The 17,103-nt window shown below is 42.6% G+C and overlaps 1 protein-coding gene across 1 annotated transcript in view; it reads left to right on the top strand.

The window, feature by feature from the left end:
* Positions 1-17,103, top strand: part of LOC124775442 (Down syndrome cell adhesion molecule-like protein Dscam2) — a 139,940-nt gene that overhangs the window by 50,053 nt on the left and 72,784 nt on the right. The window contains exons 4-5 of the mRNA XM_047250274.1: positions 8,763-8,926; positions 16,997-17,102. Of these exons, the coding sequence (XP_047106230.1) occupies positions 8,763-8,926; positions 16,997-17,102 (270 nt within the window). The remainder of the gene's footprint in view (positions 1-8,762; positions 8,927-16,996; position 17,103) is intronic.

Here is a 17,103-nt window from a genome sequence, read left to right on the forward strand (position 1 = left end):
TTTCAAAAATACAGATAAAACTTAGCGTTCTTTACTATTTTTTATACATTGCGCACACGTACACAGTCTTGAAATAATCCATAATTCACACGTCTCATAACAAAAACTTCCTGTCCCTTTCTCCAAATGTCCATTTATGTGACGTACCGTCACACGTTTCAATTCAAATTCTCCTTCCACCAAAATTTTGAAGTTACAGTTAGATTTAGAACAAATCCCGCATGCTACAGGTCATAACGAATTTACGTGTATTTACAATGAAATTTCGTGTATATTGCAAGCACGGCACGAATGATTAAACTGACCATAATCTCGAGATCAGTGCAGTTTCATCCCTGTTCTATTGAAACACACACTTCAGCGCGTCTGCATCTCACGAGCGCTACCGATCAATTGTGTAATTCATATATTACGCCTAGCGCATGTATATCACGAAAAGCGTAGGTAATTCATAAGACAATGTTAGCAGATAAAGATTATTTTCATTTTTCATTGTAGCTATTGCTGCTTGACTATTAATATTGAATATGAAATCAAACAAAAGCATGGGCGAAGTTTCGAAAATTGCATGAAATAGTAAATAACTTAATGTGTGAGGGTTTATTAGTAAATTCCAGGTGATGTTCCATTTTTAAAAGGCTAAAGGAAGCAATTAAGTAAATTTTCATTTTATGTCTCTAAAAAAATTCAATTTAAATAATGATGCACCCACTTTACAACAAGATTACTTTATTCACGTTGCAATTTTTTTAATAAAGCAGTCCATGTAAATGAAAATAGTATAGTACAAAGGAGATGTTACAGAAACTGACAAGCCTTTTCCACGAAACCACTAGTGCTAAGCGCTGTCCAGTCTCATAAAGCTAAGTGCCATGAATCCGGCCAATAACTTACATGGAAAATTCAATCTTCCTCTGTCAGGAATAATATTAGAGTTGTTTCGCGGACAGACTCATTGTAAATCACTAACGGTGTAATATTACAAATTCGATCAAAGGTGACAAAAACGAGATTAAGAGTGTTGCCTTTAGTTACAGTTTTGATGTCAGTGTAATCTATGAAGGTGAAAAAAAAATGAAATGTCGTATGGCTAAGGCCCCACGTCGGGTAGACCGTTCGCCTGGTGCAGGTCTTTCGATTTGACGCCACTTCGGCGACCTGCGCGTCGATGGGGGTGAAATGATGATGATTAGGGCAACACAACACCCAGTCCCTGAGTGGAGAAAATCTCCGACCCAGCCGGGAATCGAACCCGGGACCTTAGGATTGACATTCCGTCACGTTGACCACTTTTTTTACCTTTTTTTCCTTTATTAAAACAACCATATATGTACATAAGCACAAAAACAAATTATTGAAGTGCTGGAACTGATTCAACACGAATTGTATCCTACAATAGACTGAATAACACATTTCAATATAGTGCCATTTGTAAGCTTACAAAATAGAACATAAATAGTAAATTGACAATAGCCTCTTCAGTCCAGACAGAGACATAGATCCGAAACGCAAACATATATATAATTGATTGTCTTAACTGGAATGACAGTTCTGTCATTTGATTCATAACCGTCCAAACTCAAAGTCATTTGGAGCACACAAACGGATAACAAGAGATGCACAGGAACATAAATTATGAAAACGTCATAATGAAGTTAATAACACCATTGAGAAGTCGGGAGTAGTCCTAGGAACTGGTATAACTCCTTATTAGTTGTGTATTTTGTTCGCTACATAGTCTTGCATGTGATTTGTGTCCTTACCGGCATCGAGAATTACCCTACGCCTTGTTTTTCAAAAATTATGTCTAACATGTTAGCGAACATCTTCCTGAAATTTGGGTAACGTTTCATCTTCCAGTGTGCCGTTCGCATGTAAGCCTCGAAACTAATGAGATTATCTTCACTATTGTGGATGATGATATATGTCACAAACTGTCCTAACATCCACATCACGGTGTTTTTCTTGGTAGCGGGAAAATGTTTCGCGTCCGGCCAGAGCAGGATGTCGGTGCAGTGGCTGGCTGGGCTGCTGCGGGTAATCAGGCCCAGCCTGTGCTTCACCCATTTCCAGTTAATGAGATGACCGCCACAAGTGAAGCAATGGCGTAAAGTGTCGACCAGACCACAGCGGACGCATTTATCACTGTCACTTAAACCGATTCTATGCAACCTTTCATTAGTGGGTATAACATCGTTAACCACTTTATACCATGTGGACGCCACTTCAGCAGTGTGGACAGTTAAACTTATGTTGTCCCAAACTGCCTTCCGATGAACACTCGGGTATTTTAAGTTCAATGGGATTCCGGACTATTGGAGATGTCCATCTTCTTAATAACAGGTGCGTCGTCGGTAAATCCTGCGTGAAATAATGTCCATCAATATAGCTTACTTCAAGAAAAAACTGCTTGACATGTCGTAGTTTGTAATGTATTTTACCTACATCAATGGGTGGATGCGTATCGGTGGGTTGTAAGGTTCGGAAGAGCCAACTGGTTACGCTGAGAGGTTCCTTGTCCAACAAATGGGTGATTCGTTTAATATATAACGCAGTACACTTTCGGTTAATGTCAGGCATGTTTAGTCCGCCGGCCTGTCTGGAAGACGTCAGCGTGGTGTATTTCACTTTGAACAGGTACCCTTGCCAGATAAATCTATTAGAGAGTTTCATCACGTGTTTGGCCTGCATCTTGGGGACTGGAAATAGTTGAGCCATATGGTACGCTTTACTGAATATATAACTGCTGAGGAGTCGTATGCGTTGGAGAATGTTAACGGACCGCCAATTGTTTGCATAGATGGCACCTTGCATTTTATTGGTGATCTGCTTCCAATTTTTTACGTTCATTTTTAGCGGGCATTTGTCGATAATCATCCCCAGAGTGGTGTGGGTTTCGACACGCTTCGCCCAAGGTATAAGAACTGCGTCGAATCCTCGAATGTTTACAAAGGTGCATTTACCGGCGTTGATTTTAGCACCGGAAGCATTACTCGTCTACCGCGGTCTTGAGGGTTGATACGTCTCTGTCGTTGCGCAATAACACTCCGACGTCGTCGGCGTAAGCACGAACCACGAAGGACGTCCCAGCGATCGAAAGGCCTGCAAGTTTGTCATGAATAGAGCGTAAGAGTGGCTCGAGCGATAAAACAAATAACATCATGGAGAGAGGGCTCCCTTGCGGCACTCCTCTTTGGGCCTCGATGGGTTGAGTAAGCTGTCCATTTACGCTGATTCTGGTTGTAATGCCCGTGACGAAATGTTGCACGACATTTATAACCCGTTGCTCAAAACTACAACGCTGCAGTAGCTGTAGGAGTACTCGTGGCGGACACGATCAAAGGCCTTGCAAAAGTCGATAAACAGCAATGCGAGATTCACGTTAGTGACTGACGCTATCGCTATTACATCTCTATATTCCGAAAGGGGCGTCATAATAGTGCGACCAGTGATGCATGATTGTGAATCACTTGCTTCATTAACGGAGACAATCTGCTGTTGAGAGCTCTGGCGAAGGTTTTGTAATCAAAATTGAGTAAAGTAATAGGTCGGAAGTTATCTAAGGTTTTTCGGTGTTTGCTTTTTGGTATCAATACAATTCGGCCTTCCTTTATTTCGGCCGGCACGTCACTCCCTCGCATCACTTCATTGAGAACATCTGTAAATGCGTGTCCGATTATGGGCCAGAAGCGCACATAAAATTCCCGTGGCAAACTATCAGGGCCAGGGGATTTATTTGATGTCGAGCCAGAAATCAGTTCAAGGACTTCGTCTGGAGCAAAATCGTGTACGTCCGCCGAGTTGTCCGCAGGCGTGACTACGGTGGGCAGAGCACTCACGATATCGCCGCCGTCATCACCATATGTATCGCATTGCGAGTACAGATCCGTGAAGTACCGGTAAACTGCAGTAAGAATCTCACTCTGTCGGGTCAAACGGAGTCCATCATCTGTGTCCAGCTCCCCGATAAAAGCTCGCTTGCGATGGGCACGATGTTTTATGAGGTGATACAGCGATGCAAGTTCGTCCTCTTGAAGCGATTTTGCTTTAGATCTGATCTTCAGCCCTTCAAGCTGCGTTCGCTTTAGGCCTATAAGCTTCGCCTTTATTTATTTGATGGTCGTCAGCTGTGTGTTGGTTGGTGTCATAGTCGCATACAACTCTCGCAGAACTGTTTGGTAAAAATCAATCGTGCGTTTGACATCTTGCGCCCGTTGCCAACTGCAGTTTCTTAAAGATAATCGCATTTTCCGTTTGACCACAGCATTCCACCAGGCTATCTTGCTCGGATATCTGCAACATTGCTTGAGACAATCCGCCCATGTCGTGGAGATGACATCTTGTAGCAAGGCATCGGCGAGAATAGAAACATTTAGGCTCCACGGAATCCTACGCCATTTAGTATGCTGTTTGGCCAGATTTATCGTGACAAAGAGAGCGCAGTGGTCGGAAAAGTTAGCCGGAATGACATCGGCGTCCAGAACATGTTGGCAAATGTTCTCAGAGATGTACAAACGGTCTAGACGGCTACATGCGGTGGTGGTCAGGTACGTGTACTTTACCAGGGTAGGAAATTTTAGTTCCCACGCATCCTTCAGCTGCAGGTGACGCACCAGATCATGTAGTTCCCTACAGTAATTAAAGTTTGGCGATTGGTCTTTCCTGTGGATCACACAGTTGAAATCATCACTAATTATCAACTGGGTTGGGTTGCGGCGTAGCAAGTATATCATGTCTTGTTTAAAGAAGTTAGCTCTTTCTGATTTTAAGGTCGTTCCAGATGGAGCATAGATACTGACGAGGGTGACGTCAAAAATTTGGCAAGCTATGCCTCTACCGGAGTCCAACATTTCGATATTGCTCACTGGGATTCCGTCTCGTGATAGAATGGCCGTACCTGTACCCCCGTCCGCCACGGTGTTTACGATTGTTGCAAATCCTGATACATGAAAACTTAAGATAGACACTTCCTGTAACAGAATTATATCAGCTTCGGACTCATAGATAAACTGCCGTAGCATTGCTAATTTTAAATCTGTTCTAACTCTATTAATGTTCAGGGACAAAAACTTATAAGCTTGACTCATGATCGTCCGAGAATTGTGGGTGATGGGAAGCGTAGGAAGCCCAGTCCATCTCACCGTCGGACTTCGAACCTACATCCGCAGTGTTTGTACCAGTTTTTGCGCTGACTTTACTTTTTGAGTTATTTCCAGCCACGGAGTCCTTTGATTTAACTTTATTTTGCCGTCACAAAGGCGTCCGAAGTGTCATTGAAGACGGCGGAGTCGGCGAGTCATGGCTGTAAGCAGTATGTGAAAGTCCTTGCTTCGGAACGGGTGACGGCAATTCCGAAGACGCGGCTTCAGTAGGCTCACTGTGTTTGTTTGGAGCCGCACTGGCTGGTTGTATTCAGCTGTCTGGGTCCTCGTGTTGTTTGGAAGCAGTTTCGAGGTGGCGGCTGTTTGTGTTATGCTCGACACCGCGTGCTTCATGCGCCGTGTTTACGAGTTGCAGTTGACTGACTGCCGCCTCTTGTGTGTTGGCCACCTGCGGCGAGTCGGCAAGCGGCATCGGAACGGGTTGCTGTAAACACTCGGCTGCACTAGTATTGACAGTTTCTGCGTCGGGCGGTTGAATGGGGATTTGGCGGGTCGTAACTGAGCCATCCGACACATGCGTGTCCTGTGTGGAGGCCCGTGGCACCGCGTCATCGGTTTGAGTTTTTACTACCTGTTCGCCAGAACCACTTCCGTCACTTATAGTACGTCGTCGTTTGTTACCGACAGATAATGCAACACCGGTGGCTAAGGGGTGACTGGCCACGGGTTTTTGAGGCAAGGGTGGGAAGGTGCTGTTACCGAGATCGTTGTCCTCTGACACAGATGCACTCGGTTGGGAGTCAGTCACAGAAGGCGTCTGATTTTGAGTTAGGACATCAGCCAACGTTAATCTCTGTCGTTGTTGCAGATTGTTTCGAAGTACGACAACTCGCCGTGGGCAATCCTCTCGTAAATGGCCACTCGTGTTACAGATAAAACAAGTGCCTACTTGCCCCTCGTAAATGACATGAGCCTTATAACCACAAACCATTATATAGGATGGGATATTGACTTTAACTGCCATGTCAACTGAGCGAACCCCACTATAACATTGGAGTTTGTGACGGCTCGACCATTTTTGGTTTCTAATCTGTCGGATGTCACCGTATTTGGCGAGGACATCTCTAAGAAAACAATTCTCACCCTCAGGTGGCAAATTGAACACCCGCACTTGTTTATACTCGATGTCAGCGTTAGTTATTGAAACTGTACTCACCGACTGATCACGATGTCGGAACTCTGCTTTCCCACCAGTATTCACCAAAATTTTCTCCAGTTGTATCTGGTCTAAAAACTTCACAAAGAAACAGTATTCCGCCATGTCATAATATGCTGTGTGGACATGATCAGATGTGATGCCAATAATACCTACTCTCCAGTCATGGATTTCTAGAGAACTCGGTTGCACATTCTTGGAAGATTTCTCAAATGCAAAACACAGGGTATTCTTACGTGGTACACTGGGAGCCATAACTGCGCTATATGAGCGGTCGGGACAGCTGTGAGTAAATTAAGAAGCTTGTGTACGACGGAAGTGAAGAAGCACTGAGAATATCACAGGTCACAATCCAAGAATTTCTATAAACACGGCTTGCGGCGCTACGACTACGCGGAAGTACCGACACGTCCGATCGCCGTCGCGTCCCAAGCGGAACTGACCACTCAGCTACCGGGGCCGGACTCTATCTTCCATAGTCTCAGTGATTCCACTTATACACGTTAACAAACGCGCAGCTAGAGACAGCCGTAATAACACTTAGATTACTAAAATGAAAAGTTACATCAAAACAGCAAATTTCACGCATTGTTGCTTTCAATCTGAAGTTAATCCTTATTAAAATTTGTAAACGTATACATTAACGATGATGTGTGTCTCTGCTTGCAGTTAGTGTTCATTAATCAAGTTATAAGGATTCACTGACATCTGTGATAGCCAACATGGTGCTCAATGCAGTCTATTGCTGACATGTACTCATGTAATAAGTCCCTCTCTTATTCGTAAATTCTTTCATGGCTGATGTGCTCTTTTTTGTGATAGACAGTATAATGTTGCTGTAACCTGTTGTATTTACACTACTTGTATAACCCCACATGATTCATTTACATTAAAATTGGAATTATAATGTTCCTAAACCGGTATCTACAATCAACATACTTAGTAACTGCATAGTGAATTTCTCCCCTTATACAATAAAGTTAGAATGCTAGACATATATATATATATATATATATATATATATATATATATATATATATATATATATATATGTGTGTGTGTGTGTGTGTGTGTGTGTGTGTGTGTGTGTGTGTCCTGTGTAAAACTGAAACTAAATCCGTATTTATGACAGAATTACGAGTTGTAGGGAAGAGATGTATCTTGTTCAGTCTTATTCAGTTACAGGAGAGAAATGCTGACAATAGTCGTACAAAAGTTACACTGCCTATAAACATAGCTAAATGAGACTGAACAAAATACATCTCTCCCTTGCACGTTGTAGTTATGCCGTAAATACGGATTTAGTTTCAGCTTTTACACAGAAGAAAAATAAATACATAGCTTGCTGCCCTTGAGATGTGTCACAGTCGACATCTGGAGCCGGATTAAGTGGCTAACTAGGCTGAAACGAACGGTCACTTTTTTTCAAAATAGACAAACAGGCAACTATTGCGCTATTGACTGCCTGAATATACACTTATAAATACGAGATTAAATCTTTTAAAAACAAAAACATGCAAGAAATTTGAGCAATATATACTACTAATAAAACACAGGAAAAACTAAATACGTAACTTCCTGCGCTGGAGATGTGTCACAGGTGATATGTTTAAGCTGGACTTCAGAGGGAACTTTATAAAAATAAAGCCAGCTTTCATTACTTGATTGAACGAGGCGACCTACTTTCCGACTTCTTGAGTGGCATAAAGCAAATTGAATCGTCGTCTCGATTGTTAAAACGAAATGCATCATAAAGTAATATACCTTTTCAACTTAAAAGTGTTGACGAAGACTGAATGAGTGACTAACAATAGTGGACTATCACCATTAAGTCTTAATAGAGTTTCTCTTGCTTTGGGCATTTGACTCCATAGGGACTTCTTTCTCAGAACTGTAATTGAATATGGCAGCATGATGATGCAGTTAATTCACAGGAATCATTTCGATAAACAGTGTGTCAGTACTTGAACTATTTGAATATCTGTACAGAAAAATTCTGTTACGTCACTTTTGAGGTCAACGAAATTCTGAACACTTTACTATCGTGCCTCAAAAAGAACTAGCGCTATTGTTCTACATGCTTGGAATGTCTCAGCGCGAGTGAATTTGTCACAGCTTTCAACCATCGGCAGCGTTATCTTTTAGAAAAATGTATGAACTTCAAACTGGGCAAAAATTACTTCTCGAAAATGAAAACATAGCTATTTCAAGTTAGCTGTATTTGTTGCTTGTCATAATTTCAAATATAACGCTTTATCGCAGATTATTCTTACGACAATTAAAATTATTGTGATGATTTCTGATTCCCGAATGAATGAAGATTAAAATACACAATATTGGAACTATGGTCATGTAGAATGCAGTAGATTTCACAACTGAGATAGAAACAGTTGTTTCTTTGTCACTTGGCGTGTGGTTCAGGATCTTGGTGTGCTTGTTGGCAGAGCAGCTGTCGGCCTACATGAGCCCGCAGGTACAGGTCGTGGACGTGGGGAAGACGGCGGTGTTCAACTGCACGACCGATGGCCATCCCAAGCAGTCGGTTGTCTGGCTCAAGGATGCACAGCTGCTCACCCCCTCCAGCAGGGTGCGCCTACTCGCCTCAGAGGTAGGCAGCCTAACTGACCATCGGGTATCGTTTATTCTTTTCACTATGCAAGTGGTTTCACAATATATTGTTAGCGTATCTCACGATTGCAACCAATTTACATTTAATTAGTATGTAAAGAGCAAAGAACAGTTGACCAAGGCACAGTATGGTGAGTGAGGATAAAGAAAACAAGCTTTTGGCAAATTTGCTATCCCGAGTGGCATGTTACTTAGTTGTATGTTTAATCATATGTCATCTGAAATATTGAAGTGACTACATTTTTTAGATAGAACAATGTACTCTTTTTATCGGTTTCCGACAGCTCTTGAAACACTAAGTACAGTGATAAATTTCTTGTTAATGTTAGACTTGAAGCATTGTGCAAAAATTTCCGAGAAGTGTGCTAAAATTGAAGGGCATTATGGTGAAAACACCGTCAAGTGGTGCTCTCATATTACTTTTGTCGTATCAAACCTTTCGACCAATTACTTGCTTCAGCCATAACTACGTCCACATTTTAAAAAGTTTTCCTAAGCTATGGGATAGCAAATTTTTCCATTTTCAACAATCATTTGTGAGCCTTCATGTGGTATTACATATTGATACCAACCCACTGCTTCCGTAAAAGCCGACAACAGTCACATGGGATCTGTTGGACCCAATGCAGCGTGCCCACTGAGCCACGGCTCCAGGAGGTCTGGACTATGAGTGATCTCTGCCACCACGATAAAGGATGGCTGGTGGCAGACACACAATAGACTTGCACTTGGAGCGTCATCGCTTCGCCACCATAGTTCATGCTTCTGTTCAGAAAGTCCCATCCTAGTTGACATCATGATAGCTGGATTCTCATTTTTGCTGTGTTATTTGTAATTAGTCTTCGTACACTTGGAGAAATACAAGTTAAGTAACTCTTCAGTTCACTGTGTTAGCAGATTTCCTGCGACGATAGTTGCCGCACAACTTTGTAGCCCGCCTCTCCTTGCCGTTGTGTATGGAGTCGTACACAACACTTTACGTATGTTGTATAAGGCAGGGCTAGACCTGTCTTCTTTCTGAATACAGTGATAGAGTATGACATGAGAGCCCTACTTGGCGAGATTTGCAACCCAACAGCCGGTTTTAGCTACCTTGCTTTTCAGTGTTTTAATACACTACGCGGATATATTTTTGTGAAATTTTCAATGCCAACAGTAACAATAATTATATCATTGTACTCACTTATTCGTGAGCTTTCGAATTCCGTTAAAGAAACTATAGCATTCCATTTTAAAAAAGCATACCTTTATCCACATCTCGAGTGGTACAAGAGTTAAGAACATTAACCATACAATAAAGTAATAGCATTCGACGAAAACTTCGGTTTGAAACTACAACTATTCATGAAATAAAATAACTGTTACGTTTGAAGCAAATCGTTCTATATGTGGATCTATAATCTTGTAAAATGTGAATGATTATTTTGCAAGCTTTTGTACACTTTGATACGAGTTGTGATATTGGTAGGACATTATTGTATCAGTTCTCTTAGTCTCTCACGCAAATTTAGCTTGCCGATGCCCATACTACTCAAGCAAGAATAATATGTGATTTAATCTTCTTCTGATGTTGAATCACAAGAATAACTTGGTGAGTTTCTAACGTCTTTCCTATCGAAACGACAGAGGATGGAAACGCATCCCTATCGTAGACGTCGGATATCGTCTCCTGCATTTCTAATCACTAAACCATGACCTTCTGAGAGTAGTAGATGGCACACCACGCTGTTGACAGCGTTACTACTTTCCTGACACCGTAATAACATAGCTAAAATTGCTGAACACACTATTTAAATGTTTGTGGGTGTTGATTGTGCTGTCTGGCATAGTCACTTCATAGCTGCAAACCGTATTCAGTACAATCAGTGACTGTCTTGTTTACTGAATTCTGGTGCCCTTCAGAAAATGGAAGCACCCCATATGATTACGCAAACTAAAGAAAATGATAATGTCACACAATGGAAATGTTTTACTTAAATGATAATTAATAAGTGTTGCCCAATCAGTCGTGAAAATATTGGTACCACAAAACGCACAAAAATGTATTAATGGGAGGAGGGATCATCTAGCTATAACAGAAACAAGTGGCCACTATAACAATCAGGTTTATTATCGTAAACATCGACATATGACTTACGTGCCCATATAATTCGATGAACATTTAGCAACTGGTTAAGGGATCATAATCATAGTATCTAACCTTGGCACAGCTGGGTAGGTGTTATAAAAATAGAGTTATGAGAAAATTTCGCGAATATGACCAGTGACCGCAAGAGTGGTTAGTCCATTATATAAAGAACGTGGAAAAATAGCTACCAACACCAGGGAACCAACCAAAATGCATAATGAATGCAACTAGCTGGTTGCGAAAGGTTAAAATTGGGCAAATGACCCCTGAAGGGAGTGAACTAAGTTTGCCTTCCTATCACATCGGTGTTTGCAGTGCTCGCTCATCATACCCAACTCGCCCAGCACGAAAGCATTGGGCGGCAGCGCTACCGCCTCGACAGACTGAATTCAGCTCGCTCTCTGTCCCCAGATAACAAGTCTTCACTCCATCTCCCAGAGGCAACTGTCTACTCCAGCTGCCAGCAGCAAGTGCTTACACCCTAATCTCCTAGCAGCAAGTTATTACGATTCAATCGTTCAGCAGCAAGTGCTCCCTACTACACACATCAAAAAAGTTTTGTATGACGCCGGTTGCCAGAACTCCTGAAGACAGACGTTGACTGTGGATGTTGTATCACAGACACAGTCCCTTTGACTGTTCAGAATGTCACTAAACCCGACCAAAGATGTAAACAACTATGCATGAGCAGCACCTCTTAGACGGAGGAGGTCCAACAGCCCATCAGTTCCAGTCATTTCACCAGGAAGGAGATACACGGCTCGTGTTGTCTGTACTTCAAACATACCTAGATTGTCAATACCGTGTTTCGATCTCGTCCTCATTATTATTTTGTGCCAGGAAGGGCTCTCAACAAGGGAATTGTCCAGGCGACTCTGATTGAACCAAAGCGATGTTGTTCAGGCATGGAGGAGATACAGAGAGACAGGATCGGTCGATGACATGCCTCGCTCAGGCCGCCCAAGGGCTACTACTGCAATGAATGACCGCTACCTGCCCTGACATCAACGTCACCACGTCGAACGCTGCTTTTCGTGCAGCCACAGGACCTCTTGTTACTACTCAAATTCTGCGAAATAGGCTGCACGATGCCCAACTTCACTCCCGACGTCCATGGCAAGGTCCATTTTTGCAACCGTGACACCATGCAGTGCGGTACAGATGGATCTACCATGATGCCGAAAGGACCGCTCAGGATTGGCATCACGTTCTCTTCACCGATGAGTGTCGCATATGCCTTCACCCAGACAATCGTCGGAGAAGTGTTTGGAGGCAACTCGGTCAGGCTGAACGCTTTTGACGCACTATCCAGCGAGTGCAGCAAAGTTGACGTTCCCCCCTGATTTGGGATAGCATTATATGGGGCCGACGTAGGCCGCTGCTGGTTATGCAAGGCGCCGTAATGGCTGTACGATACGTGAATGCCATCGTCCGACTTATAGTGCAACCATATCGGCAGCATATTTGCGAGGCAGTCGTCTTCCTGGACGACAGCTCGCACCCCACCGTGGACATCTTGTGAATGACTTCCTTCAGGAAAACGACATCGCTCGACTAGAGTGGCCAGCATGTTCTTCAGACATGAACCCTATCGAACATGCCTAGGATGGACTGAAAAGGGGTTTTTATGGACGACGTGACCCACCAACCACTCTGAGGGATATACGCCGAATTGCCGTTGAGGAGTGGGACAATCTGGACCAACAGTGCCTTGATGAACTTGTGGACAGTACAGGCATGCATTAATGCAAGAGAAAGTGCTACTGGGTATTAGAGGTACCGGTGTGTACAGCAATCTGGACCACCTCCTCTGAAGGTCTCGCTGTATGGTGGTACAACACGCAATGTGTGGTTTTCATGAGCAATAAGAAGAGCAGAAATGATTTTTATGTTGACCTCTATTCCAATTTTCTCTACAGGTTTGGGAACTCTCGGAACCGAGGTGATGCAAACATTTTTGACGTCTGTGTAATGCCCTGTCGGAGCAGGAATCACGCCGGCCAACAGAAACAGACATTACGAGTTCCATGCAGTATAATTTTAGTAAAAGGGTTAAACAAACTCTTGCTGAGTTCATTATTATTAACTAGCAGTGTTGTGATGTGAGAAAGAAGCCAGGAGACTTCTCCCACTCCAAGATTCAATTCTGAAGCTGACAAATAAGAGAGCTTTCACATGCATACGCATAAAAAAGTGCATGCCCTCTGGGAAACAACGCTCTTTTGTCATTCTGCAGCGTTGCTAGTCTCTGCAAAGCAAAACCTGGCTAGATTCTTTATCTTTATAAATGGATTTTTCAAACAAGTCTGTATTTTTCTCTATCAGATATCGACAGATATGGGGGAGGGGGCCAAGAATGCTGCATTGGCTGCCTGAGGCCAGAGCTCAGTTCCAGTCTAACAAATTTACGACTCTGCTCATATCTTTTAAGAGAACTCTTATTGTTGTGTATTACTTCGTACACAACAGTAAGGAGAGGTGGGCTACAGAGTGATGCAGCAGCTGTCGTCGTAGGATAGCTGGACAGGAGCAGAAATGATTGACGAACACTTAAACACAATAAACATATGTTTTACTTAACTTGTAACTGTCTCCAATCGTTGCGATGAAACTTTACAAAAGAGCAAACAGCAATAAAGTTTGTATAACCCAGACTACAGAGCATCGTGCTGTATGAGGCTCCTGCTACTAATACGCGAGTGAACTGCCGAAGGCTGTCTAAGACTGAGGACTGTAGAAGACTGCGACTGACTCTGGGCAGCGTAGTTGCTGCCTGCCATCCTACATCGTAGCGGCAGAGGGCACTCGTAGTCTGCGCTGGTGAAGGCGTGGCTCAGTAGGCGCTCATCATTAGATCCGCCGGGTCCCCGTGCGTCCACTATCGGCGTTTGTCGGAAATGTGCGTTTCCATTGCCAGCTGTGAGACGCTGGTAAGGATGGGACTTATGTTTTCCCAGCCAGCTCATATGCTCTCAACTTTGCAGTCTCTTCCTATAATAAAAGGGAACTGAAAAGAAGGCAGTCACGTGGATCCTCTATGACCTGCTTCCTTTCCCCATCTGCTTCTTTTCCTCGAACATATCAGAGTCCTCTACACCTCCCGCAAAATTCATCCCCTCCATCCCCTGGTTGCTCCTCTCCTCTCCAAACCCCACCCGCTGCCGCCCCTTCACCATTGTGTCCCACCTATCCTCCACCTCTACACCCATCATCTCCTTTCCCAAGATGGCTTCTGTCAACCCCCTCCCGGATGATGCCATCTCTCCCTTCATTTATCCCTCCTATCAACTCTGATCCTCACTTCCCCCTCCCTACCTCTGTCCTTTTCCCAGGCTCCCTCTTCGCCCCCCTCCCTTCCTGTTTTTCCCTCTTCCCCACCTACACTCTCTTTGACCCCCTTCTCTCCCCCAAGTCCTTTTGCATTGCCCTCTTCTGCCTTTCCCCACTCCCTCCTGCGTCTGCTGTGCCCTCCCTTATAAGTCCTCTCCCTTCATTGGCTCCTCTCCCCCCTCCCCCCTCCCACCACTTTGCTTTTTCCCCTCCTCCCCCTTCTTTTCCCCCTCATCTATCCAGGTCCCCCTCTATCTGTCCTAGGCTGTGATGTGTCATCTTTGTGCCAACTCTTTAGTGCAGTGTTTTAAGTGAGTGTTAAGTGTTGTTCCTCTTTTCTGAAATATTGTGAACAGAAACCACCCTGTCACTGGGTGTGATCTTTTATCTCTTGCAAACAGAAAGCATGCTGTCGCCATGTTTTTTAATTGTCCGTCTACTATTGTACCTGTCTGCTTGCTGTGTGTTTTAATTAGCATTGCCCACCCTTTGTTTTATATTTTAACTTCCACAACTTTCCGCCATTTTACAATTTAGAAGTCACCGTTTTTATCGCCTACTTTTATTATTTATTATCTTCTTATTATGTTTTAAAAATTCTGCAGGCTGAAGAGCGACGTACTAAGTTGCTGCCAGTAAACAGGAAGTCACTGGTTGTAATGAATATGGTGTGCAATTGCGAAGCAGTGTAAAAGAATGACTTCATTGATCAGGGGAATGACCATAAATTATTACGAAATATGTTATGTGACAGTTTATGAGAAGACCTGCCACATCACATGATAAGAAGACAATGTAAATAATATTCATACCAATGACCCATAATGGGCTTAGTTTAGAAGAATTCATGCTCTAGTGTTTACCCATTGTGTGATGTATCGTATGCTTAGATGCCGTGGTCTTTTCCTTGCGGTGGTAATTGCCTGATGTTCGGTCATCATGTAACTTGTATTCGTGGCCTTCTCTGGTGAACTCAACTTGCGTCTCCATCCGAAATTGACATTTAGTGGTTTAAATAAGCACTATTTTCAGTAAATATACAGTTTCAATGGAAATAACGTCGTTCTTCAGGAAATTGCAACACAGAAACGAGCCTGAAAAAAATTGAGTAAACAGATCATTTAATGTGATTTTGAATCTTTCAGTAACCAAACATTCATCTGATGGAGAGTCCTATTTATGTCGTAAATTAAGAAAGACCTGTAAACTCTGTTACTCGAGCTGTATGATGTAACAACATCACGGTTTCAAAATGTCCTCCCATAAAGTACAATTGGTTCTTCACATTTGTTTCAGCAGTCCACACAGTCAGTTTATGTTTGTATCGTGTTAGAAGGAAAAAGAAGGACAGATCACAAAACAGCTGTCTGCATATTTACTTATTTATTGTTGCAATCAATTATTATTGCAGTCAATTTGAACCTGCTTTCTGTAGTCAAGCCTTGATCTATCTCTACATTTTTTCTTGTTTGTACTGTTTACCGTCCACGTTTTACCTCCTTACAAGTCTACACTCCAGACATACACCTTCAGAAGAGGTTTCTTGACACTCTAATTTATATGAGGTATAAAATATTTCTCTTTTTGAGAAACGCCTTTCTTAGAATTACCAGGCTGCATTTTATATTCTCTCTATTTAGGCTATCACCTGTTACCTTGCTACCCAAATAGCAAAACTCTTCTACAAAATTTGGTGCTTCATTTTCTAATTTAATTCTTTTAGCATCAATTGGCTTCAAACTTTTACTACATTTCATTATCCGTGCATTCAATTTACCTTTGTTGATGTACATCTTATAAATTCTTTTCAAGACACTATCCATACGGTTCGACTGATCTTTTAAGTCCACATCTGTCTCTGACAGAACCAGGATATAACGGACGAACTTTAAAGTTTTTATTCCTTGTTCCTTAATTTTAAGTTTCTTCCAAAATTTCTCACTGATTTTCTTCACAGCCTGATCAACGAACAGACTGAATAACGTGAGGGCTAATATGGCCCTACCTCTCTCTCTCTTCTCAAACACTGCCTTCTGTTCTCCTTTCCACGTCCTTCGGCTCTTATAACTGCAATCTGTTTTCTGTACAACTTCTACATAACCTTTAACTTCCTGTATTTTATTCCTTCTATCTGTAAAATTTAAAAGAGTACATTCCAGTCAATATTGTAAAAAGCTTTTCCTAATTCTACAAGCGCCGTATATGTAGGTTTGCCTTCAATCTATCTTCGGAAATCGCAGGTTCAGAGTTGCCTCGCATGTTCCTACATGTCTCAGGAACACAAACTGGCCATCCTGGGCGCCAGTTTCCACCAGTTTTTTTTTTCATTCCACTGTAAATAATTCGTGTTAGTATTTTGCAAACATGACTTATTGATGGTTCGCGTACATACACGCCTGTCAGCATCTGCTTTTTGGAATTGGAATTATAACATTCTTCTGAAAGTCTGTGGATATTTTGTTTGTCTCAGATATCTTGCATATTACGTGACATAATGCCCCAATACAACACATTCTTACTATATACGTTTTCCAGATGCTTGACGATAGATTAACGCAATTAAAAAATTGTATGTAAATCTTATGGTTACAGACGCTGAAGATTGTACACGTGGAAAGATCAGATAGGGGAATGTACCAGTGCGTCGTGTCCAATGCGGAAGAAACGGCCCAAGGGACGGCTCAATTGAAGCTGGGTGG

Source organism: Schistocerca piceifrons, chromosome 2, assembly GCF_021461385.2.
Source record: "Schistocerca piceifrons isolate TAMUIC-IGC-003096 chromosome 2, iqSchPice1.1, whole genome shotgun sequence".
Lineage (NCBI taxonomy): Eukaryota > Metazoa > Arthropoda > Insecta > Orthoptera > Acrididae > Schistocerca > Schistocerca piceifrons.